The 26958-nt window shown below is 39.8% G+C and overlaps 1 protein-coding gene across 1 annotated transcript; it reads left to right on the plus strand.

Moving 5' to 3' along the window:
- Nucleotides 1-1728: 1728 nt before the first annotated feature.
- LOC140094011 (uncharacterized) lies at nucleotides 1729-25161 on the plus strand. Its single transcript, XM_072126564.1, has 6 exons — nucleotides 1729-1812; nucleotides 8747-8849; nucleotides 16217-16263; nucleotides 17940-18530; nucleotides 21530-21663; nucleotides 24486-25161. Exons 1-6 carry the CDS (start codon nucleotides 1810-1812, stop codon nucleotides 24607-24609), a joined length of 1002 nt encoding a protein of 333 aa, XP_071982665.1. The 5' UTR covers nucleotides 1729-1809; the 3' UTR covers nucleotides 24610-25161.
- The last annotated feature ends 1797 nt before the right edge of the window (nucleotides 25162-26958 follow it).

The following is a 26958-nucleotide window of genomic DNA, read 5'->3' on the forward strand; positions in this document are numbered from 1 at the left end:
CACACTATGGAAGACTTGCAGATTACTATTTTAATGGGACATTTTAAGACACAGAGGGAAAGGAAAGAATGGGAGTATAAATTAATGAGGAGATTCAACACCTTACAAAGTGGCCTTAACATTCATGCCAGCTTCATGACCTCCTACCTCTGACCTGGAGGCCACAAGCAGATAAGAGCCAGAGCTCTCTTGTCATGCCTCACAGGATTTTAATGTGTTTATTTCTGTCCTGTCGTAAATAAGATGTCCCTGCATTTATTAATGCGTAACATCATGTCTGACGAAGAGAACTAGTATTCTCGAAAGCTCACCATCAAATATACTCAGTTAGTCTCAAAAAGGTATCACCTGATTTCTTCACTCTTCTTCTGCGCTCCATGACTAACACTGTACAATCTACACTACTCTGTCTTTACAGGCTGTTACAGCATGTCTCCCCCTACCACTGTGTGCTGCAACTTCATCTCCTGCAGTGATATTACGGCAAGGGGAGGGGTGAAGTGCATCAGCCTGTGAAGCTTTAACATGGAGGGGCTCTGGTAACACCCCACAGAGCACTTCTGGCTCATTAGTATTATTATAAAAGTTTACCTTAGAAGGAAGGAGGCCATGTATAACAAATGTAAGAATATTACCACACCCCTGCAGATGCAAAGGGTTAGGTAGGTGTTGTGAAAGAGTCTCTCTCCATGTCAGAAGCTGTAACATGAGAGACTTAGTAATTACAGCCTGTGAATACTGCCTCGGAAAGGCAACAGTTAACTATGTGTAAGTAATTAACCAATGAGTTGGCTGCATTGTAAACTGGAGTGTGATTGGAGAGGTGCTACCACCTGACCAGGGGGAGTATAAAGCCCCTGTGCATGCGGAGCACAAGGTCCAGTCTGTCAAGAGAGTCAGTATATAGCACACCTTTAGTGCTGCCACAGAAACCAATCCCAAGAACTGAGTCAGGGGACTCTAACCAGAGCTGCAGCTTCCACAGTTTGGACACAGCTCCATCTCCATTCTCCCAGCCTGTGTCTACTACCAGTCTGGTGCTTTATACCTGAGGATCACTCTCCATGACCACTCCAGTACCAGAATCCAGATCTACTGTGTGGCCGTTCTGGCCCGTTGCCTGCTTTCTACTGTTCAATAAAGAACCATGAGTTGATTTGTACAACGTTGCCTTCATCTGATCCCTGGATATGGCTGTCTTCCCCAACCATTACCCAGGGACTTATCTTACAGACACTCAGGGGTTGCCCGAGGGAGAAACCAGTACATCAGCCTCTCCCTCCATATTTCTTCCACACACCACCCACAGGAGACCTGCCAGGCTGTAGGTCAGCCCTCCGGTCCCCATACCAAGCACCATGACCACACCGTACCCTAGGCCGCAACCGCCAGCCACTCTGGTATTCTGGCCTCAGCTGCCTCCAGGCCCCAAGAAAAGGCTAGGGGGATGTTGCATCTGCATCTCTGAGCAAGAGTCCCAGGTTTATCGTGCTTGATGTTGGTGCTAGATTTCCTTAACTGGAGCCTTGTTCCTTGTGTGGGAGTTGGCCCTTAGAGTGTTTCATTTGGCAAAAAAAATGAAACTGGCTGGACATGAAGTTGGTCAATTATGGTCATCAATACAAAAAAAAAAAGGAAAAGTCAATGTAAACGGAGCCTAACTTTACAACATGGATATAAAAGGTGCTATGTTACAACTCCCAACTTTATTTGTTCTGCACTGTTTGAGTTGCTTGGTGCCTGTGCAGCAGTGTGATAGAAACACAAAGACAGCCTGGAGAACATCTACTGAAGCTGAAAGTCCTACACATGGTGAGTAATAATAATAGTAAAACTTTATAGAGCTGAATCATATTCTGCAGTGATTTACAAATCATGGGGTACATATACAAATAAAATAAGAAATTACAGAACAATAACATATCAGATGAAACAATGGGAATAAGGGCCCTGCTCGCAAGAGCTTACATTATATGAGAAGGAAGGGGTAACATAGACATGAGATTGAACATTTTTACTCTTTAGATGGAAATGCTGCTCTTTCATCCTCATACAAAAAGTGATATTTTACTTTAGATACTGGTCACATGATCTCCATTTATTACAAGCAAAAGTAAGGTTTCAAGGCTTATCTTGAATCAGCTCATAAGAAATCAATCCTAATGGCAAATAATATGATTCGCTGTAAGCCAACTCCAATGGAGGTTCAGCAACCTCTGGAAGCATCCACCCAGTCTTCATGCTCTCCTGATTTCCTTAAATCTTGGATAAGTGTTTATTGTGACAAAACCTCTTTACCACTGAATTACCTTCTGTATTAGAAGGTCTTATTTTCAGATCTGTTAGGAGGATGATACAGAAATAAAGTTCTGAATAGTCAGGATACATTAAAGGGGCCTGCCACTTAAACTAAAAAAATATTAAATATAGAATAAAAAGTCATAGGATGTATAGGACCAAAACCCTTATCCCTTGTGAATAAACTATGAAGTTTCCTGCTAAATGCCTGCAGCAGAGATCTGGGAAATCTTTTTTATATAATATTTTAGGCAGCTCATTACAATTTATAGGGTACTTTCAGGGGATCATATAAGTAAAACTGTAGGAGAAGTCAGCACCAAGTTACAAATAACTTTGTAACTTGGAACCACTGTATCACTAAATGCTTACACTCCACATGCTCCACATTATCCCAGTCATCCCTCAATTTCTACTCTTTAAAAAGATATTCCCATTTCAGCAAATTAATGTTATTGTTTTTATGATTAAAAGTTATGCAATTTTCCAATATACTTTCTGTATAAATTCCTTGTGGTTTTCTACATCTCTGCTTGCTGAAATTCTATACAGTGGACAGAAATCTGACCATGGTCACACAGGTGCACGCCTTGTTAGTATCATACAGAGTAATCAGAGCTGTGTGATATAACGAGCTGTGCACCTGTATGACCATGGTCAGATTTCTCTCCACTGGAAGTAAACATAGAAGCTTTTTATAGACAGACAGCAAGCAGAGATCTAGAAAACCACAAGGAAATTATACAGAAGTATATTGGAAACTTTTTATAATACAAACAATAACATTAAATTTCTGTAATGGGAATACCCCAAATGGATTTAATTGCAGTGCACCACCAGACAGCTTCCTCTGAGAATAGTCCCAAGATGACAGCTGGCCTGAACTGATGGCCCCCATGCAGAGAAATGAGGGAAGGAGAAACATATTCAGTGAGCCACAGAGGTCACAGCAGGCGAGTTAGTACATAGTTAAAATTCACTAGGTCAAGGTAGGAAGAAAAGTTACAAAAACCTCAATAAACATCAATGGTCTCACAAACGAGAATCACCACTGTCTGCGTATAGACTTCCCCTACTCCTGTCCACAGAGATCAGGCCTACATGGGGAGGTAGCTAAGGTTTCTGATAACTTTCTAATTCCTAGTAGTTCACCGATATATACCATTACTGAATTTAACAGGTGAAATATTATCCAGGTATGTAATAAGTTGTGTCCTCAGAAATTTTAACCTCCTCTCCTCATCTATATGCTTTGGCTACACTGCTCACTGCGGGAGCCAAGTAAATTGTTATTATTAGCATTTTTCATTCCTTAAATAAAACATTTTAAAAGTTTGGGTATGCTTTGAGATCGTGTAGGGGGTTACTGTTAGAATAACAAAATCAGGTTTTGTGAAGTAGTGATTAGTATAAGATAAACTGAGACATTGGATTATCTTTCACATTCATTCAGAAAGATTTATTTGTAGAATAAGTAATACCCCATTTCTTTCTCAATGTCATGAATGGCATGGTTTCCTCATAAAAGGAAAGGTCTTAAATGGCTGATTCTTCCTTTGTGTTGATCTGTCGTCAACAACAGTCGAATAATAGAAAATGAACTATTGTTTGGTGTTAATATCAAATTTCTAACTGTTCTTTTATAAAAATGACTGATAAGTAGAGCCTTCCCACTTTGACAATATACGACTACTTGTCACATCTGTAAGCTATCAAATTGCACAGGATGATTGCTAAAGGGAGTTTTCCTGTATAACGATAATTGACCCAGCTTATAGGATAGGTCATCAATATCAAGTGAGTGCCCGACCAATCAGTTGATCTTGGTACAAAGAGAATAGTGCTGGAAGTCTAGGTCCGTTTTGTATTCAGTGACCATCACCAGTATCATTGCAGTACTGCACTGCATGTGAAGTGTTATCATCATCATTATCTTGAAAAGACCTGCATGCATGAATGTCTGCACAGTGTCTGGGTGTCACGTCAAGGAAACTTGATTTAATGTATTACATACATCAATTTACATACAAATATTTTGGAAAATAGGACGTTCTACTATACAGTGGCATTCATAGGAAGTATCAACGCATACACTAGCCTCATAAGAATAAACAAAGAAACTAACTTAATTTCCATACACAATTAGTAGAGGTAGTATTTCATCTTCAGGAGACCAATTTTACAGATATGAGGCTATGCTTTTTCCACTAAGGATTCTGGGAAAGGAATATGCACACAAGTGACTAGATGAACAAAAAAAACTCAGGCACAACCTTAATGCAAAACTTTACAGAGGTCTTGAGGCATGGCATGGGATTAATTCAAACCAGGCCCACCTACAGACAGATACTGTTTTCCCCATCAGAGCAGGAAACTGGTTTGGCTATGTTAGAGGCCATAAATCTTTAGCAAGCATGGCCCCTAAGTCTCCACACACTTTCAAAGGTTGTCTCTTCAAGAAGGCATATCTTGATCTTCCTGACTGTTACCATGGTCTCCCACCTTGCCAAACCAGTTCCCTGCTCTGCACCAACAAGGATTAAATATTCTTCAAATGGGAATCCCATGTCTTTTTACATGGCTTCTTAAAAGTTGGATATTAAACTATTGGGAGCTGCCTCCTAAAGGTTGGCAATGAAGGCAAGTTGTCTAACTTTTGGACATTATTAGTAACTCTGCCCCACTCTGGGTAAAAGTCTGAATGCTGATCACATAACAAAGATGAAGGGAACAGAAAATGCACTGAAATCACCAAGAAGTAATATTACTTTTATGTTTACATTTTGTGGGAGTTCTACTTTAAGTCACAAAAGAATGTGATAAAATTTAGTTAACTAAACTAAAAGTCAGTCTAAAAATAGTCCTTCCTGTTTTTATAATACAGAAAAAGTGCTGTTGTTTATATACTTTCTCTTACATTGTTGTAAAAACATGTGCTAGTTAATTAGAATTCCTCCCTCCCACAATCTTCTCCGCAGCTAAACGTTCACTTGGATGGAGTCCACTGCCATTCTTCCAATGGTATCAGCCTGCATATTGTGAAACATGCTAAGGCTAGCGTTTGTTGACACAGGCTGTCAAGCATTGACATAGTATTCATTCAACAGAATACATCTTGACTATATTGAAGGTAAACAGTTACACTTAATAGTTTGTTTTCTTAAATAGAGCCAATAGCAGACATCTATAGAACTTTTTCAACTGAGCTTATCAGAAATGTGAAACCTGTCATGTACATCACACCTGTAATATGGGCTCTCAGCATATGTTTCATATGCGCACTTCACTCCATTACCAATGCATACAAGCACTCTAACTTCAGAGGTGGATATACCAACTAGGAAACCTGTGATCAGGGATCAGTAGATGACAGGGGCATGCTGCCTATTGCATATTGGATTGCAGGTAAATAACTATGCGGATGAGTTTACCTCTGACAGTAAGTGATAGATTGTTAGACACTAACAGGGATGCTCTTTCAGGAACCAATTGGAAGCAAAACCACATACCTTAAATTTACAAGGAAGATAGGGCTAACCCATCTGACCCTACCCAGTTAGTGGGTGCTCCTGATTATGTCCATGTTATTTGGGTACATATGATTTTCCTTTGTTTGTAGTTTGCTTATAAAAATGTAGGACATTAAACCATTGCATACTAAAGTACTGTCCTGTTTTGTAGGTGTGAAACGCTACACTGACAGTATAAACAGACCCTACACTGAGTCTTTTGAACTCTGTGCCTGACTGATTCACCCTTGTGGTCAAGGCATCTAGAGGAGGCTTTTTGGCAGGTCTTCAAATATAAATTAAAATTCACCCAATTCGACTTGGCGTCTAAATACATTCATCCTCAAACATCCTAATTATGCCCCTATCACAGTCTTGAAAGAATATTTTCACTTCAATGACAATAGAGAAGTAGACGACACCACCCTATGGTGTGCCCACAAGGCTACCATTCAAGGCCATTTTATTGAACAAGCTGTTCATGCAAATCATGTCCACTTGTACAAGGAGACCCAAATACTTGAACAGTTGGCTATATTGCATAGGCTTAAAAAACAAAACTTTAACCCTGATAGGAATTCCCAAATCTCCTTACTGACCTCGCAACTCAGGGAAATGAATGCCCATACGTATGATTTTGCCCTTCGTAAATTGCGATTGTCGCAATATTGGAATTGCAGGAGCCCTTGTGGTTAAATGCCTGAAACACTGAGCCCATAAATCTTGCATTCCATACATGTGTGACCCTCATGGGTGCAGAATATTAGGTATAGCAGATCTTTATGCATCTTACTACTCATCTCTCTACATGCTAAAGGAAGACTGTAGCACTCCGCAACCAGTAGAGCAAGAGAATTGCTTACTCCTAGCCCAGCAACATCTCCCCCAGCTATCTTCTGCCCAGGTATCATCTCTACCCTGCCGATTTACATTGCAGGAAATATCAAAATTTCTTCTCTCAAATCAAACAAATCCCCCAGCCCTGACGGAATACCCAGTGAGTACTACAAATCCCGCAGAGACATCTTAGCAGCCTTCTTAGTCCAAGTCTTTAATGACTTTATGCAGAAAAGTATGCCTCCTAAGGAGATGTTACAGGCACTCATAGTAACCCTCCCCGAACCCGGTAAATCCTAAGACATGCCATCCAACTTTCGACCCTTTTCTCTCGTCAAATGTGACCTAAAATTATATGCCAAGCTACTAGCAAACAGATTATATGAAATTTTCCCATCTTTAATCACGGCAGACCAGGTTTGCTACTAGCAAACAGATTATCTGACATTCTCCCATCTTTAATCACGGCAGGCCAGTTCACTTGGGCTACCTGAGAGGCACCCTGAAGGCTTTTAAACTGCAGGGTTCCTTACTTAAAGCCGTAATGGCGTTATATACCTTTCCATCAGCTCGGGTTCTCACCTCAGGCACCCTTCAAAAACCTTCAAGATAATTAATGGGACAAGGTAGGGATGCCCCCTGTCCCCGATGATCTTTGCTTTAATCATGGAGCCATTAGCTCAAGCTATCCGTATATCACCTGATCTTAATGGGGTGGCAGTCGGGGAGCATTGCGTAGGCCTATTTGTGGATGACATGATATTAGAGAGATCTCTAGCTGGGGTGTCTGGAATCTTAAACCACTTTAGCACTTTAAGTTTCTATAAACTCAGATTTATAAACGCAGATTTATCAAGCTGTTTGAAAGTCAGAATATTTCTAGTTGCCCATGGCAAACAATCACAGCTCCCCTTTAAAATATTCATGAGCACTAGTAAAATGAAAGCTGAGCTGTGATTGGTTGCCATGGGCAACTAGAAATAATCTGACTTTCAGACAGCTTGATAAATCTGCCCCAATGCATCCAAATCACTGATTCTGAATATGGAAATCCCACCTCTCTGCAGACTCACCTCCAGGACTCTTACCCTTTCCAGTGATCACAGGGTACCATGCCCTATCTGGGAATTACTTACCTTATTAATAAATTGTTTACAGCAAATTTACACCCCATTTTTGAATCGCTATCAAAGTAACTCAAAGGGTTTTACCTCCTTTGTGTGGAGGGGTCAGAAAGCAATTGTTGACATTCCACATCTTGACAGTTATCAGAGTACACGTAGCTAATAAATGTAGTGTACTGTATAATTCTGTTTTAAAAACCCAATAAAAAATGTACCGTATGTTAAAAAAAATATATAAATTAAAATTGTAATCTAGGAGAAAAAAAACATATGTCCATCAAGTTCAAACAAGGAAGGAAAGAGGGGGGTGGGATGAGGAAGGGATGTAAGGGAGCACAATTCTATAGAATAATATAACCATCTATGTTATTTAGATGTAAAAACACAGCTATACCCTTTTGGAAGCTCTCTGAGGTCCCTGTTGTGACCTACACCTGAGGAAAGCTTTCCCACAGATTCAAAATTCCCTTTTTAACCTCTGAAAAATAAACTTTGTTTTCTTCAAACGGAGACAGTTCCCCCTTGTCTTTTGATGTAATTTCACATGAAAAAACCATCCACCATATTTTTGTCATTCCTTTTCCAGAATCTAATTATCTTATTAGTATAATCTATCCTCATAACTAAGATCCTCTATAACCCATTTAATTTTTGTGGCTCTGTGTGGTAAAGACCCTCTTCAACTCTAGGGCATCATTTTAATGGACTATTAGCCAGAACTGAATAGTCAATTATTTTAATTAGAACTAATCTATACCAGAGTGACTACAACAAATATTGACCTATGCTCAATAAAAAGTCAGTTAAATGATGGTGAAGAGTCAGGCTCTCAGTGGTCTGAATGAGGTTTTTAGTCATTGTTTTGCCGATTCAATACACTTCATTAAAATCAGTAAAATTCTGTTAATATAGATGCTTCAATTGTTTAATCTGTTAAATTTTGGTTTTAGAGTGTATACCATATGTTTTATTAACCAGGAAATGAAGAATTACAAAAAAGACTGCAGGAAGCTGAAGCAACAGAAGTTTGCACAACCTTTATTATCTCTTAATAGCAGCAGCCTTCTGAAACCACAGGCAGGTAATTTGATGGTTCTAACAGTCAGCTACACAGCTTCTAAATACAAGCATGTAAGAGAATGGTTTATGTGCATTTTCATAATAAATACAGGAAGTTCCTGACTTTAAAGGACGTCTACCATCAGGTTTACAGATGGTAGATGTCCAAACTTACCTATTCGTCCTCTACTCTAGGGGACTTACAGCCGACCACTAGTGACAGATGGATCTTTCTGCTCAATGTGACCTATAGTGAAGCTTTCTGGATGCTCTTTATTTTACTACCAGGCTGCAATGATGTAAGGTGTCTGCAATCAAATTTTATTAATAATCCTTATTCCCATGGCACAAATTACAATTTTATATATATATATAGAGAGAGAGAGAGACAAATATAGAAAAAACCAACGGCACTCTAAAATAGTGGAATAATTCAAGTGGTGTTTATTCAAGGCTTGAGAAAGGTTTCGGATGAAGCTGAAACGTAGCAGCTTGGGAATAAACACCACTTGAATTATTCCACTATTTTGGAGTGCCATTCGTTTTTTCTAAATTTGGAAGGACGTGGCTGTCCGGTTGTAGCGTATACCCATTCTTTGCTCTGCTGCAGTGCCGCTGGAGAAATCTTTTCTTTTTCGTATATATATATAGATATATATATATATGTATATATATTGTAGAAAGGCACAAGGTGTTGTGGTGGTTGATAGATACGTGTCACCGTGGTGCCTGGCCTCGGTGAAGTAAAAACCAGTATTGCTGGTGTCAGCGTCGTTCGGCCACTGACACTTTTGTTATTTTTGCATAGCTGCAATGCAGCTGATCCGGGACGGGTTTTTTCTGGAGCAGTCACAGTGCTGGGTGGGATGGCTGCTCCCACGTTCCAGGCCAGGGCTTACAGCCCTATGTAAAGCCACCTGTGTCAGGAGAAGGTGGGTGGTTCCCTACCTGTGTGTAGCTGAGTGGAAAACAGGGAATAGCAGAGCCAGAGCTGAGCATTGCTGTGTGGGGAAGTCTGAGGACTGAAAAGTTGCTCCTAACCCAGGAGGGTGAAGTACGGTACTGTGCCTTTGAATGTGAACTGTGCTTGATAACATGGACTGAGATTTATCATATGGACTATGCATTTTGTTTTGCCGGCTGGAGCAAATCCATTTGCCTGTTAATTTTATGTCTGCAACACCCTCGCCGATGCAAGGCGGAGGGGTGGTTGCGAATATGTCCCACAGAGTGTCACTACATCACACGACATAGTCCTTATAGGACACAGGGGAACATTGCAGTGGTAAGATCCTGCCTGGCAAGGCAGGAGTTAAGTGTTTTGTCTGATGTAAGATGTGTCAGCCAATCACCTTTGTTATATTTTGTCTCTGTTAGCTAAGATGTAAGCTGAGATGTAATTGGAGGAGCAGCCACCACCTGACCAGGGGAGTTACAAAACCCCTGGCCAGGAATGTTCTAGAGCTGAGTTCCAGTCAGACCAGAGGGTCTGCAGGACACTAGAGAGCAGTCTCTCTCAGGAGAGAGAAGAGAGCAGTTCTAGCCAGACCTAGGAGTCTGTAGAAGCAGACTGGAGTAACCCCAGTCTAAACTCTATACAGCTAGCATACCAGACCAGAGCAGGAAGAGCCTAGCCCCTGCCTGAAGAGTGGAGCTAATGGCTAAGAGTTAGAGAGAGAGGAAAGGGGTATCATCCTACCTTCAAGGGTGATACCTGAAGAACTCCAGGACAAGCTGAAGCTTCCTATTAGGACACAGCTACCTCCCAGCCTGCCCTCTGCATCCGGGCTGGCGCTCTACCTCCTGTGGCTCCCTCCAACTGCAACTCAGCAATCCACCATTCTGTTAAAGGCACGTTGCTGCGGTTCCTGTCGGTTCCAATAAAGAACTGTAAGTTGTTTTTGTTCAACCTCTGCCTCCGTCTGGTCCCTGCTACTACAGCTGCCATCATCACAGGCACCCTGTCCACTACACAGAGACTCATACTCTAGACACCAAAGGGTTGCCCCAGGGAGATCCGCTATAGCAGCCTCTCCCTCATCATTTCTTGCCAACACCACCCTACTGGAGACCTGCCAGGCTGTAGGACAGCCCTCCGGTTCCCCATACCAAGCACCGTGACACTAGCGTGCCTAGGCCGCAACCGCCAGCCACTCAGGTACTGCGGGCCCCAGGCTGACTCCAGGCCCCGAGAAAAGGCTAGGCCCCGGTGGGGGATGTTGCATGTCCAAAATAAAAATGCCTGTTTTTATCACCTGAAAGACTGCTGCCTGGCGCTTCTATAAAGGCTACCATTTGAGTTGAACCCCTATAACAGTGATGGCGAACCTTTTAGAGACCGAGTGCCCAAACTACAACATAGACCTGCTTATTTATGGCAAAGTGCCAACACAAAAATTTAATTTGTGATTTATATTTACTTCTTTGTCACAGTTTTCATTGATACCAGCCCCTGAGGACACCAATAAAGCAGAAAATAGTCCCAGGTAGCACTGTCACTTTAAAATGGCTCTGTCCACAGCAAGTCCTGGGCTGTCCGGGACTGCAGGAAGATACCTGGAGTCATCTCTGGTGATGGCCTGAGTGCCCACAGAAAGGGCTCTGAGTGCCACCTCTGGCACCTGTGCCATAGGTTAGCCATCACTGCCCTATAATATATATATATATATATATATATATATATATATATATATATATATATAGTTCAGTATTGTTACTGAACGACTACACACTATAATATATATATATATATATATATATATATATATATATATTATAGTGTGTAGTCGTTCAGTAACAATACTGAACTATATTACAAAACACCAACAAGAAGATATATGAAGCAGTGATGATATACATAACAATAATAATATACATAATTGCAGCACTTAGCAATGCATAATGGCACTGCCATTGAAACAGCATTGAAAAGGTAACAAAAGGTGGTGGTCAAACATTTTTGGGGCCAGTGTTGGACTGAGGTGCCTAAATATTAACTATATTGCTTGGAAAGAGGAATTTCTAGGTACTTGCCAAATCCCTGCACATTATATTTTATACTATTACATCACATTACATTTATAGATTTAAGACTATCTCCAGCATTGGGCTGAAAAAAGTTTGTGGCCTCCAAACTGTCTAGTTTTTAGATGATCTGACATTTAGTGCATAAAATATGGAATATAACAAAACTTGCTTAAAAGAAACTGTAACATAAATGTATTACATGGGAACAGTACTAGAACCAATCTTACTACAAAGACACAGTAAGATTACTACATACGGTAGATATCTTACAAGAGCCAAGATTAATATATACAGTGGGTACGGAAAGCAATCAGACCCCTTTAAATTGTTAACTTTTTGTTTGAATGCAGCCAACCGGTAAGATCAAAAAAGTTCTTTTTTGGCTCATTAATGTACACTATGCACCATAACAATAGTATATTATTTTTATTCTACGGGTTGCCACGATTACGAAAATACATCATTTATATAGATTTTTTTATTTTTTTCACATTTTTACTGAATAAAAAGTAATTTGGCTAAAATGTTGTTAATTTTAGCATCACCATCTTTCATATGCATTATTTTTAAATTTTTCGCCTCATAAATCTGGTTATTTTTTGCGAGAAGGATTGTTCTTTTTAGTGTTCTTATTTTAGAGTGCATAACATTTTTTTAATCACTTTTAGAAGCATTTTTTATAGGATATTAATTAAAAATTATAGTTTTTTGGAGCTTTTTTTTTACGGGGTTCTCTTTGCGGATATAATAATGATTCTGTTTTATTATGCAGATTGTTACGGACGCAGCGATACCAAATGTGTGGGGGTTTTGTGTATTTTAATCAATTTTACTGAATAAAAATTATCTTTTTTCGGAAAGTTTTTTTGCGTTTTTCTCCGGCGTTTACCTTGCGGGTACAGTAACGATTTTGTTTTATTATACAGTTTGTTACTAACCAAAAACATGGGGGTTTTTTGTGTTTTTGTGGATTTTTTGAATCTAATGGTAGCAGTGGATCATTGGAAAGTCTCCTCCTGGGGTCCAGTGCTCCTCATTTCTAGTAACATGCTGAGGGTGATGGGCATAGGTGCAAGCTTGACTTCACCAGTAGGGGGCATAAGGACTGCGAATGCCTAGGTTAGCATCAACAATAAATACAGCTCTGGTGACATGCAGAGCCTTATCATAAATTAGGCACCAACTGCATTAGGGAAAGGGAGTGTCAAAACTGTTGTAAAATGAATGTCCTGCAGTAACTAAATATAACAGATGCAACAATAACACCCTCCACACTAAATCTAACAACACCATGTGCTGGTACTGCCATCTAATGAGTACCCTCTATTCTATCATAGATTTACACATTGGAGCTAATTTACTAAGGGTCCGTGTGGGCACTTTCATTGGACCGATGTTTTTGGCATTTGTACGGCTTGGACAGGTATTGGCGGTACCGTCAGACATTCCGACTAATGCAGACTGAGCGCCGGATTTATCTTTCAAATTGTGTCGCAAGACTATGCACTTACATGCACCACTAAAAAAGATGGTGAACTCTGTTGGACCTCAGCAGGGAAGCGACACATGCAGGATATCAGGTGCACAATCTTAGTGAATCCTGGCACAGAGCATTCTCGTCGGACAATGCTCTGTTGGGGAACTTCGTCAGACGGGTAAGTAAATGTGCCTGTCAGAATCAGTGGATCATCACCGAACCACCGCGGGAGGTGGTACTAGCCGACACCTGGGACCAGAGTTTAAGTGGCACCTGGTCTTCACCTGAGCCCGCCGCAAAGCGCGATGATCTTGCTACAGCAGGGTAGCACCAGGTCGTTCCACAGGTGCGACAGGCCCACGGTGGCAGCCGGGGTCGCGGTACCTTAGCAGAAGACTCGTGGTCAGGTTCAAGTACAGGGTCAGGGCAGACGGCAAAGATGCAAGGTCAAGTCCAATCCGGGGTAAGCAACGGGAGGTCCAGGCAGATGGGAACTGGAACACAGGCAGACAGGAATGCAGGAACACGGAGGAGCACTGGTAACACAGGAACACGGGACTCAGGAGAAGGAACCCACAGGAACGCAGGAATACTCAGAAATGTCTAGGGAAGTTTTCTCAATGGTCTAGGCACTGAAAGATCCAGTGAGGCAGGAAGGGAGGTGCTGGATTAGAAGCAGATGGAGTTCAGCCAGCGCACCGCTGATTTGCCCTTCGAATTTCTGAGAAGCAGGGACACGTGCACACGGCTGTCCGCCGTAGCGGCGGAACACGGGACAGGGATCGCGGGCGCACCAGTGACAGTGCCCCATTGTTTTTTTTATATACCTTTTTTTATACATCTATCTACGTGCTTTTGCACATATCCATTTTCTTCTACTGATCCAGACTACCGTTCAAACTGTCATTCCTTACTTCAATTTAAAAAAAAGGAAAGAATGGAGGTTAAACGTATCAATTAAAAATCCCATTGACATTAATGTAAATTTTATGTCCTTGTTCAATCTAGGCAGGTATCTGTTATCTCTGTGGTTTTTTGGGTGGAAAAGAATTATGGTGGCTGCTGTACTTTTCCTCTTTTTGAAAAAAACGCATGAATAAAGGATGCCTTCTTAATAGAACAGATGACATTAAATTTACATTGATGTCCAAACCTCTGTTCTTTACCTTTTTTTTAATGGAGGTAAGGAACGGAGATTTTAACTGTAGTATGAACTTTGCCTAAACCATAATTCTTGGACATGAAAAAACTGATGGTGTACATTATATTTATAGGCAAAACACTGATGAATGAATGCCTTACAGAAATGAACAAACAACTGATGTGGACACAAATGTTGTCAGTTTTCTTTTGCTGTATTCATTCCGTACATAATTTTTTTTCAATATTACATCCATGATTTTCCAAGGACAACAGACTAACTGTTTTTAGTTGGTTGGTTTTATGTCAGTATTGTATCTGTATACATTTTTTGCATATCCGTATGGTACTTTTTTCCTAACCAAACACAATAATAACTGATGGTTTACATTAATTAGATAGCAAAATACCTGGTTCTCCACTCCAGCATTATCAGTAAAAATATATTTACTGAATACAAATGTCATCACTTTTTTGTGGATCTGTAATCTGCAAACCTGTAATAAATAGTACAGGGTCTAAAACGTTTTAATTGATCACGGATCAGTGAAAAAATACTGAAATGTGACAAAGCACATAGGAAATAAAAAGTCAGTATGTAAATTCAAAATTACGCATAGTATACTGAGAAAAAATTGTATGTGTGAATAAACACTAACCCCTGTTGCACATGAAAGTTTTTGTGGTCTATTTCCTAACCGGATACCTTCAATGGCCTCATACAAACAGCTGAGGATTTCACAGCCCTGTGAAACTATTTAACATCAGTATCTGAACTGTACTTTATACAGCTTGCATACGCCTTCATGTTATTCTATGTAGTCATGCTCATGCCTGTATTTTCCAGAGGTCTGTATCTGAGATGTATGGCTGAAACATATTTTATATAGCATGTCCAATTCCTTTATTTGGCCAGATTTACAGCTGTGTCTTTTCCATTGAAGTCTATGGGAATGCAAAAATACTGTTGCCACATAGATGACACTCAGGTGTCTCCCACATGCGCTTGACAAAGACAGGCGACAGATCTGTAAAATACAGTACGCAAAATGGCACATGTTGTGTGCATGTAGCCTGAGCTTAGTGCCCATGTGAAAAAACTCAAGTTACCGCTGGTTATCTATGGAAACCCAGATACGATCAGGCTGAGCACTGCCGATGGGGGTTTGCCTTGTGTTTCTTAACAATATGCAAACACTACGTATGAATGCAGCCTCAGTATCACTTCTGTGAAATCAACCTATACACAATTAATTTTGAATCAATTTCTCCTGCTGTTGTGCAAATGCAAAAGACAGGAGTTGGAGTAGTTCTGTACGTGGTGACCAGACAATTTCTCTTTCTCCTCCTTTTTGGCTCTTGTTTTGGTCACTTTTGCATTTGGCATTGGTAGCATGAGGTGGTGTTTACAACCCACAGAAGTTTCTGTGGTAGTGCAGCTTGCCCAGGAAGGCACATCAATGTGAAATGTGGCAAGAAGGTAAAGCCGTGTCTGCAGCACAGTGTCCAGAGCATGGAGCACATACCATGAGACAGGCCAGTATTGAAGTGGAGGGAGCCGTAGGAGGGTAACAACACAGAAGCAGGGCCGCTACCGCCTTCTTTGAGTAAAGAGACACAGGAGTAGCCGTGCCAGAGCATCTGTCTAAAATGTATAGAAAATGTGTCTTTTTTGTCTATTTTTATCATCTGTACATTTCAGCAGAATTCCCATCTAAATATCCATCTTTATATTTTCTCTTAAGCTAATATCCAATCAAATGATTATGAAAATATGGAAAGAGGCTTGTTGGTAAGACGTAATTCCTTTTATTAAAGTCAATGCTTGTTAATCTGTTTTAAGCGTTGATTGATACCAGATTAATTGTTTTTGCTAGTGATCCTTGTAAAAACAGTGTCCGTGACAAGGTAGTTTGTTATATAAGCCATTCTCACAGGCAATAGTTCTTTATGAGACGTGATCGTAAAGAGATGATAATCAGTCTCCAGTGTATGATGTTTAGAATGTCAAGTAGATATTGAATTACTAATATTCTTCATATGAATGTTCCATGAAAAAGACATTCTCACCTCACATGTTCTTATCCTCATGCCGCCTGCTCACCTGCAGCTTTGCGTTTCCTGGTTCACACATGTGCTTGTCATTGGTGTAGGCCAATCACTGACCATAGCAGAGTCAGAGAACGGACGCAGTGCTCATGCACTCTCCCTTGTGTTAGGCCATCTTTATTGGACCAGGAAGAGAAGAGCTTTGGGGACCAGATAACATCAGAAACACAACTGCAGGGGGGTTTATTAAGTGTCTTAATGTTTAGTTTTTACACAGGGGGAAACCCAGTATATTCCCCTTTTGACCATTAATCAATCTGATATTTTAATTAGATCAATTTATGTTCACAGAAAAGTAAGCATGTACTTTCGCAGGTAAGGTATTTCCCTCCTATACATACACATGGAGCACAGGATAAAATAAACTTTACAAAAAAAATTCAGTTATAAATTCTAAATCCAAACAATAACCTGTTAGGATGTTTTTGATGAGGCTTCATAATTGACTTCTGTTATTTTGCCACTCAGAGATGCCTTCACCAATGTGAGCATTCAGTTCACTGCCCTTCGTTGCACCTACATACATTAAGGTGTTAATTTTTATGACAAAACCAGCATCCCAGGTACATTCCCTGTTAGAACCCTCCATTCCCTGGGAAGACAAAACTCACTACCACATTTATCATTCAGTGGTGGATTCAGGCTACCACGAGGATTTAAGGATTTGCCTGGGAGGCGGAGGCTCAATTTGTACATAGCCTGGAGTCTCCCAGGGTCTGTACAGATTGTGATTCTGCCAACCAGGCAAATCCTTAAATAGCACCCATCATCTGAATGAAAATAATTGATGAGAATATATATGCTAACATCTAAAACTCCTACACAGCACCAGCAACCCACATTCATAAGGCAGGCGTGGCTCACATGACAATACACATGCTGAGAGTTGTCTCACAAACTATAAGGTTATACCTGTGTCTGATCAGTAGCAGTCACTGACTAAGTGGCATCTAGTAACTTACATGTGCCGATATGCTCCATTGGGTCCAGAACTTCATGGTGACTTCTACCAGCAGTAAACTATCACTGTTGAATTCACCCCTAGATATCTTAAGCTATGTGCAACACATCTCAGCACTGCGCCCCCTAATTTACTAAATATAGTAAATATACCTCAGTGACTTACAGTAAATATGTACTTAATAGGTGACTGTTTATTCATTAGTTAGGGTGGCACTGCATATAAATTCATTCACTGGGTCTCTATATAAATGAATCCATATGTAATTTTACTAGGGGGTTGTATATAATGTCATTAGGTGGGTGGTATATAAATATGTATATTTTCATTAATTATGTACTTTGCTTATTTTGCACCTAGATACTAATCTAGGTTCAAATTCTTTGTTAATTCTTTAGAAAAATATATATAGGTACCCTCACAGGGTGCAACAAATTGCAGCTCCTGAACATACAATGCAAGAGCAAGCTATAACTGTAGTTCGCCACATCACAGTTGATCTTCGACCTGTTCTGAGGGAAGCTGTTGACCTCTGTGAAGAAGAAAGTTCAGATGCAGAGAAAAGACCCAAGTCGCCAGCAGTATGTTTAGATCAAGGATTACATAGAGAATTTGATTCACACTTGATTTCACAACGACCTTCGGTACACGATTTACAAAGTGAGAACAGTTCAGTTTCTACATCTGAACTTTTAGAGCAAGGATGGAACAGAAGATATTTCAGTCTTGAAAATGAGGGCCGGATTCAGAGCAATCCTGGAACCATCAGCTTCTCTCTGCCTTCCCTACAAAACAATGAAGGCTGTGAGAAAAAATGGAAACCTTCACAAAAGAGTCAACGAAGGATAAGCTTGCTGGAAATAAATAAACGATTGCTTTCCTTTGAAAAAGACAAGCAATTAAGGGTCACTCCTCCAGTCTCATTCCCAAAAATCATATTGAAAGAACTATCTTCACAAAAGTCTAAAGAACAAAGGCTTTTACCCAATGTAAGTATGAATGTAGGTAATGTTGAACACTATAAAAAATGTACATCTAGGATTTTCATGTAAAAATTCACTATGTATTAAAGTAGCGTCAAATTCAATCTCAACCTTGTAGATACAATACATTTTTCATGAGGAAATTGGTGTGGATTCTAGGATCCACCGTGGGCCACATTTATTGATGTACTTGTGCCTGTGTTCTGACAGACTTTGCGTGGTATTTTCAGTGCAAACTGCATGCACTTGTATTTAAGAAGTGTCCGCGCCTCGTAGGTGTCACACGTGACCGTTTTGTGGCGCTGCTGCACTATTCTACTGCACTGAAGGGGACGTTCCAGTGCACAGTCAGACCGTGCGCCACATTTATCATGCAAAGCTCTATAGAATTGTGTTCCCCGCCCAAACAAAAGTTGGTGCACGCTTTTGGAGCAGTGCAGAGGGCGTCAGATGCACTGTTTTTAATAAATGTGGGCCAGTGTGTCTATTCTTTATGTAGATTTTCAGCGTAGCTTCATCTATTCAAAAAAGAGAGGTAAAATTTTTGGCATAATCTGCCGCAAAATGTAGATGTAACGTATTCTCATGTTTTACTGCATATTTTATTGAGGGTTTTACACATGCAGTGCCAGGGGCACATGATCTAAACCCATTGTGAACATTCCACAGTAAATCTTTTAGTGGTAGAAACTAGCTGGTTCCTGCTATGTGTTATTTCACAGCATGTGGTTGGGACTAGTTTAAATCCCATCTATGTTGTTTTTACTGTAAATCGCTAAAGGTTAGCCACAGTGGTTCTTCCACTGCTACTAATCTGCAGCTATAATTGAATGTGGATCCCCATCCTCAAAAGGCTATTTCACAGATAACATTCTTTTAAGGAATGTTGTAACATCGTGTGTGATTTTTGTGCTTATATCAATAATCAAGTCAATACATTGACCATGAAAGAGATTAATCAAAAAACGTCTGCTTTGTGCTGAAAGAAATATCACAGCATTTTAGTTAAAGGAAACCTACCATCATAAATCTACCTATTATGGTAGATTCAATAGTAAATTCCTATTAAACTACTAAACCATAATCTATCTGAATTTATCTGAATAATCTATAATGAATTTTAAACTAAGCTAGTTGTTGGCACAGATGCCAGAGTTACTGCACACGCACAGAGGTGCAATTAGCGCTGAGTGCTGGGCTTTAACACTCAGCATCTGATATATTGGTTGCTGAGCTGATGCCTGTTCAGCTCGTAATAGGAGCTGGGCCGGCATCATTAAACATACGGTGTCAAGTGTAACAAACAGCTGACAACCCAGTGTAACACCTGCGGTCGGAGTGAGCTTCGATCCAGGGTGTTTAACCTGATTGCGGCATTTACCTTGCCTTCTGGGGATCTCTACCACATGATCCACCGCCTCCCCCACGCTGTCTTCAGGTGGCACTGATAGTTTGTAGCCAATCAGGACCTCAGGGCTGTCCGCAGGCAGTGCCTGTAAGATCCAGTCTGCGATGGGATCATAAAGGCACAGTGTCAGCCTATGCATGTGCATAGGATGACTGAGCTAATACCCTGCAATACATCATTGCTTCTTCATGTCCCATGGTGGAAGTAATCTAAAAGTAAAACATGTAGTATCACCGCGTCTGTAACAACCTGTAGAACTAAAATAAATCATTATTTAACCAGCACAATGAACACTGTAAATTAAAAAATCTGTTAAAAACCCACCAAAAAATACTTTATGACTTTTACCTAATTCAATAATAAAGTGATCAAAACATATATCTACTCAAGAATGATACTGGTTCAAAGTACTACATGTCCCGCTAAAAAACAAGCCATCAACCAGTTCTGTAGGAAAAAAATGAAAAGTGTTATGCCACTTTGCAGACGGTGCTGCAGAAAAAGATAGATTTCTTATGTTTTACTAAATTTCTAAAAATAAAACCTAATGTAAGGAAAAATCTAAGTATGGTATCTATGTCATTGTATGGAAAAACTAAAATTTTAAAGCCTACGAAAGGGTGCCAATGAGGAAACCAAAGAATTAATAGTTTGAAGGGTCCCAAAATTTCAATTTAGACATTTTGAGGGAAAAAAAGATAAACTCTGTTCTATTTCTAAGCTGTCTAACGTCATATAAGAATAAAAGGACTTTTAAAAAATAAAGGAAACAAAGTTGAGATACAGGAAATGTTAGTAACTAACTAATTTGGGAGGAAAAAAAAAATTCAAATCGCCTCTGCTTTCCCTAGAACTGATATAAATAAACAGTAAAAATCATAAGCATGTTAGGTATCTCCGTGTCCCAAAATGTAAGATCTATCAAAATATAATAAAGTTATTCTCAGCATTTAACGCCCTAACGGAAAATAACACCCAAAGTCGAAAATTCCACTTTTTCACCATTTTGCAAAATATAGAAAATTCAATGTACAGTCCTCAAAATGGTAGCATTGAAAACCTCATCAGAAGTCGATCCGTACACGCAGCTCCATACACTGAAGTATGAAAAAGTTATTAGCGCCAAAACAAGGCAAAATAAAGAATTTTGTTTTGAACATGAGGTTATCATTATTTGTAAATGTATGAAAACACTATAAAACCTATATAAATTTGGTATATCCATGTACATACCAACCCAAAGAATAAACTAAACGCACAGTGAAAGCCGTAAAATCCAAGCCCACAAGAAAACGACACAAATAAATTTTTTTCACCAATTTCACTGCAATTGGAATTATTTTCCCGCTTCTCATTATATTAAATATCGTCACTATGAAGTGGAATTGGTTACACAGAAAACAAGCCCTCACAGAGTTCTTTACGAGAAAAAATTAAATTATTATTATTGAAGCTGCATAGAAAGGGTGAGGCCCTTGTTCTAGTCCTTGACAAGATGATATAATTCTCATTCTTTGCCCTTTACTTCAAGCACTGCAATTTGATTCTCTGAGTAGTTTTGTTTTCTATATTCCTTACGATTGTTTGCTTCCTTCAGGAGAACCCAGCATGGTTGGGCCTAGAAAATCTGCAACTTCCAGTATCGGATTTGGTCAAGGTTATAAAAGAACAGACAAGCAGTGAACAACACACACTTATTGCTAAAGTTCTTTGCTCTCTTCGAGAAAAACAGTGAGTAGTACCAGGCCCCTTTCTGTTTTTACATTTTCATTTTTAACCTGCATTCCAACAGTCATAACATTCAATTTTCCATTTACAGAGCCATACGAGGGCTTGTTCTGTGATGAACTGACTATACTTTCCAGTGGAATCATTTTATATTTCACGAAATGGGGGGATGTATCACGGCTTGTATCAGGTATACAAGCCGTGATTTAATAGCAAATCTCGGTGCAGAGCAAAAATATAAGCATAGTGGAGTTCAGAGGAAGGAGGGCAGATTTACTATTGAAAGTCTTACATTCTATGATGGAAAGCCTTCTCTCATTAGTCATAATGTAAGGGACAATGACCGACAAGCTGATGCTGACTGATGTGGGCACCAGCACCTTATTATTGAAGACAGGGAAGTACAATATGTATGGAGAGTATATATAATATCATGGTGCCTTTATAGTAGAATGGCTAGACAGTCAACAGTGAAGTGCACTTCAAGCTTTATTTCTCAGTGAGCTAACCATGAAGAACCAGCTGAATTCAAAAAGTCATTTGCTCTTTGTCCTGCTTGGGTGGTAAAACCAGCGGCAATCTTTAAAATATTCCATCTTACAGAAGTGTGCCCACTTTTGGAAGGAATACTAAATGGTGAACACAAATGTAATAAATGAAAAATACATTTCCAAATATATACCTGGCCCTAGCTGTCCACACATGGCATTAAAAAATATTAAAAATAAATTTGACTTCCACGCTATTTCAGAGGTCCCCAAGCTGCTGTTTGTATGTAACAGCAGCAACTTTGACCACTAGGTTATCTCCTCATTCTGCCATGCCATGCACGGCGCCGTATGCCGTGAAAAGATAGGACATGTCCTATTTTTTCACGGGGTACGGAGTGGTATGGTGCCGCACGTGTGCTGCACCGTACCGCTCCCGTAGGGCGCCGTGCGCCCATTGCCGTCTATGGGGGGACGTATATTGGCCGTATATACACCCCCCATGCGGCAGTGTTAATGAGGTCTAAGAGTGTGCATTCACCCCTTTTCCGGTGGACTAGATTGGCCCTTAAGTGTTAAACCTACCCCTCCTCACATTCTTATAGGTCTAATGTACATCCCCACTAATTGTCCTGAACCAATCCTGTTCGTCTGATCATGATGCCCGTCACCCAAGTACTTATGCCTTTGGGAGGATTTACTTCAAAGTCTGGCAAGCTCAGGAAGGCACTTGTCTAATAATGTTCCATAAGGGTATGGCAGATTTAAGCTTGTTGACTGATCCCATGTTCTAGTACAGGCAGTCCCCAGGTTAGGTACAAGATAGGTTCTGTAGGTTTGTTCTTAAGTTGAATTTGTATGCAAGTCGGAACTGTATATTTTATAATTGTGACCCCAGGTAGAACTTTTTTTGGTCTCTGTCACAAATGTTGGGTTGTCATAAGAATCAGAATTAACAAAATACGCTTAATTGCAGACATATCATGATTACACAGTTGATTATTATAGCCTAGGGCTAAAGTACAGTGAATTAGCAACATCCAGAGGTCCGTTTGTAACTAGGGGTCATCTGAAAGTCGGGTGCTCTTAAGTAGGGGACCGCCTGTACTAGTCTTATGACTTTGACAAATTAGTAATTTTGTATTCATTTGAACCTCTCATGCACATCTCCAGGACTATTACCGAGCTGCACCAGTTCTCTGGAATGCTCTTCCCCGGTTTCAAGTTTCAAATGTGTTCTTAGGCAAGCCTATCACACTCGCTAACTGCATGAAATGTCAACTCTCTCTTTACTTACCCATCATGTGTACTTCTCCCGTATGTTATCCAGAAAACACCAGATATATACAAAGCTCCAGGCTTCTCTCAGGTGACTTTCACTTTAGACCTTGTATACAAGATGAAGGCTGATGACTGGTTTAAGCAGCAGAATTTTTATTTATTAAATTATTTTATATTGTTCCTTTTTAAAGAATGGCTGGACCATTATAGAACCTCTTGTGTCACTCCCTCATCCTCATAGTCTGTAAGCTCTTATGAGCAGGGCCCTCACTCCTGTTGTTCCATATGACTCTGTAATGTTATATTATATTAGTATATGTTCCCTATGATTTGTAAAGCGCTGCGTTAATTGATGGTGCTAGAGAAGTAAAAATTATTATTAGTGGTGGTCACCTAGTCATTTTTGTTTTGTACAAAAATAAACCAATTCTACACACCATCTCTGGCACTGCACGCTACCTCCAGACTATTTGTATAGGCTGTAGTGTGTACATGCACTGCCAACAGGACATCACCAATAATCAAAACCTCCAAAATTTTGTATTTATATATGTGAACTGCTAGCCAAAGAGGTGGTAACATGTTAATTTTCATACAGCACACAGAAACTGCTATTACTGCCACCCTTAGTCTACAAAAGTTTTGATGTCAATTGTCTTATGCTAGCTAAGGTGGGGAAGATTTATAAGAAGTAACTAAGAGTAGAACTGTTCAAGTTTCCCATTGCAACCAATCAAACATCAGCTTTCATTTTCCCATGTAAAGTTAAAGCTGAGCTCTACTTAATTGCCATGGGCAACTAAAACATTTTTTACCTCAGACACTTCTGATAAATTTTTCCCCATAACATAGCTTTTTGAATCCGTGAATGGAAATAAAAGAAACAGCACAAAGGCAATTAAATGTCCTTCAGCACTTTGTACATGGTGACAGGACTGATCCACATAGTTTAGGGTGCTTTTAGTTAAAGTAATTGTTCAATTTGTTTTGGGCATAACCTTTCCTGGCTGCACATCAGTTCTATTACTTATACTTATGTATTAATTAATTCAACAGAGAAAAGGACACATTACACCATGTCAGAGTACCTGGACGGATGAATAAGGAGTCTCCCCAGAAAATTCCACAAATACCATGTGGGGGAGGAGAGATCAGACTCACTTGGATTAAGAGAAGCTAAAGAGCTCTTCTACATAAACCACACTTGAAGATGTGGAGCTGCGCATAAAGTGACAAAATGCTGAGACAAGAAATTGTTTGTTTTCTTCTTGGGTTCTTAAAGTAAAAATTCATCTAAACTTAACCCCTTATCACCGACAATAGTTTTCAGCTCAATGACCAGACTCGATTTTTCAAATCTGACATGTCTCACGATAATTGGTTATAACTTCGGAACGCTTTAACATATCCTGGCGATTTTGAGAATGTTTTCTCGTGACACATTGTACTTCATGTTAGTTATAAAATTTAAGTGATAAGTTTTGCGATTCGTTCTGAAAAAGTGAAAATTTGGCAAAAGTTTGTAAAAATTCTTCATTTTCCAAGTTTGAAATGTTCTGCTTTCCAGACAGGAAGTAAAACTACCCAAAAAGCTTGATAATTAACATTTACGGAATGTCTGCTTTATGTTGGGATGATATTTTATGCTTCCGGTCATTTTTCTAGGATGTTATGAGGTGCAGAACTTTAGGTGCGATTTTTCTTATTTTCATGAAAATTGCCAAAACTCAACATTTTGAGGGACAACTCAGCTTTCAAGTGACTTTGAAAGGCCTAAATAATAGTAAAACCCCATAAATTACCCCATAAATTACATTCATTTAGGCCAAAACAGTTTCAGAATAAATTAAATGATGAAACGCACTGCAACGTTTGATGCCCAATTCCTCCCGAGTGTACTGATACCCCATATGTGGTGGTAAACTTCTGTACGAGCGCACGGCCGAGTATAGAATGAATGGAGGCGCCATTCAGATTTGTATTGTCACATTGTACAACTATAAATTTTTATTTTTTTTGGTAATGCAAACATATGAGGGCTTATTTTTTATGGGATGAGATACAATGTATAGATAATTCATTTTGGGGGTCCATAGCTTATTCATGAGATTTTATTAACTATTTCAAGGGGGACACAAACAAAATCATCAATTTTTATTTTGGATTTTTAGCATTTTTTTTCCCCCGCTCACCGTAACGTAAAAATAATATTTTATCTTTATTCTCTGGTTCACTACGATTGCGGTGATACCTCATTTATATAGTTTTTCTTATCTTTGCTCAATTTTCCTGAGCAAAACCAATATTGGGGAATATCGCATTGTTTTTACTATTGACAACTTTTTAGGGCCATAACTTCTGTATTTTTCTGTTGTCAGACCTCGTTGAGGGCTTATTTTTTTGCAAAAAGAGTTGTTCTTTTCAGTCGTATCATAATAGGGAATGTAACTTTTTTTGATCACTTTTAGAACATTTGTGATGGTGTTTGATTAAAGATTGTATATTACGGGAAGTTTTTCGAGTTTTTTTTTTACTTCGTTCACCGAGCGGGTTCAAGATGGATTTAGATTTATTGTACAGATTGATACGGACGCGTTGATACCAAATATGTATGTGTTTTTGTGTTTTATATACTTTATTTGCATTTCATGTGTAACTGGGGAGATTATGGGACTTTTATTTATATAATAAAATGATTTCATCTTTTTTTTTTAAATTTTTTCCATTTTCTACTTCTTGGCTTGAATAAGCGATCATCCGATCGCTTATTCAAGCCTTTACACTGCAATACACTTGTATTGCAGTGTATAGTGAAAGCAACTACACTGTGAAAGCAGTTACATACAGCCGGGTCCTGCCAGGAAGGCAGAACCCGGCGGGTAGAGGAGCCGGAAGCCCCGGGTCACTCGTCGGAAACCGGGGCTGCGGCAGGAGGGATAAGCGCACCGGGGGGTCTGATCCACGTGGGACACGCTTACACGGCGGTCATGGAGTTTTTCCGATCCCGGATGTTAGTGCCGGGTCTGGGCTGTAAGATCACAGCCCGACACCGGCACCAGCAAGACCCGGTGTCCCGAAACCTTCTTCTGACGCACCGCCGTAGAGAGGCGTACACGTCAGAAGAAGTACCCTTAATGACCGCCGTAAAAAGCTGATAGGGCGGTCATTAGGGAGTTAACAAAAGACAAAAAGAAAAAAAAAAAAAGTTTCAACTGAACAAAACAGTGACCCCTCCAATCTGGAAAACGACACTTTGAGGGAGCTGTAACAAGGTGGGTGCATTCTTGGACTGTTCTTGGTGCACTTTTTAAACGCACTGAAAACACATGCGTTTCTGCATGTTTATCATGCATTTGGCTGGTTATGTTTTTCATTTGTGGAAGTTTAAGCAGCTGTGTGATGTCCCCTACCAAACAAACGCAAACAGCACCCTAAATATCAGGAAAGGGAAAAAATATCTCCTCCACCGCTCCCTCTGTATGAATATGCCGGTCCTGTAAAGTGAATTTCACCATTTTTATTTTAATAC

Source organism: Engystomops pustulosus, chromosome 1 (assembly GCF_040894005.1).
Source record: "Engystomops pustulosus chromosome 1, aEngPut4.maternal, whole genome shotgun sequence".
In the NCBI taxonomy this organism is placed as follows: domain Eukaryota; kingdom Metazoa; phylum Chordata; class Amphibia; order Anura; family Leptodactylidae; genus Engystomops; species Engystomops pustulosus.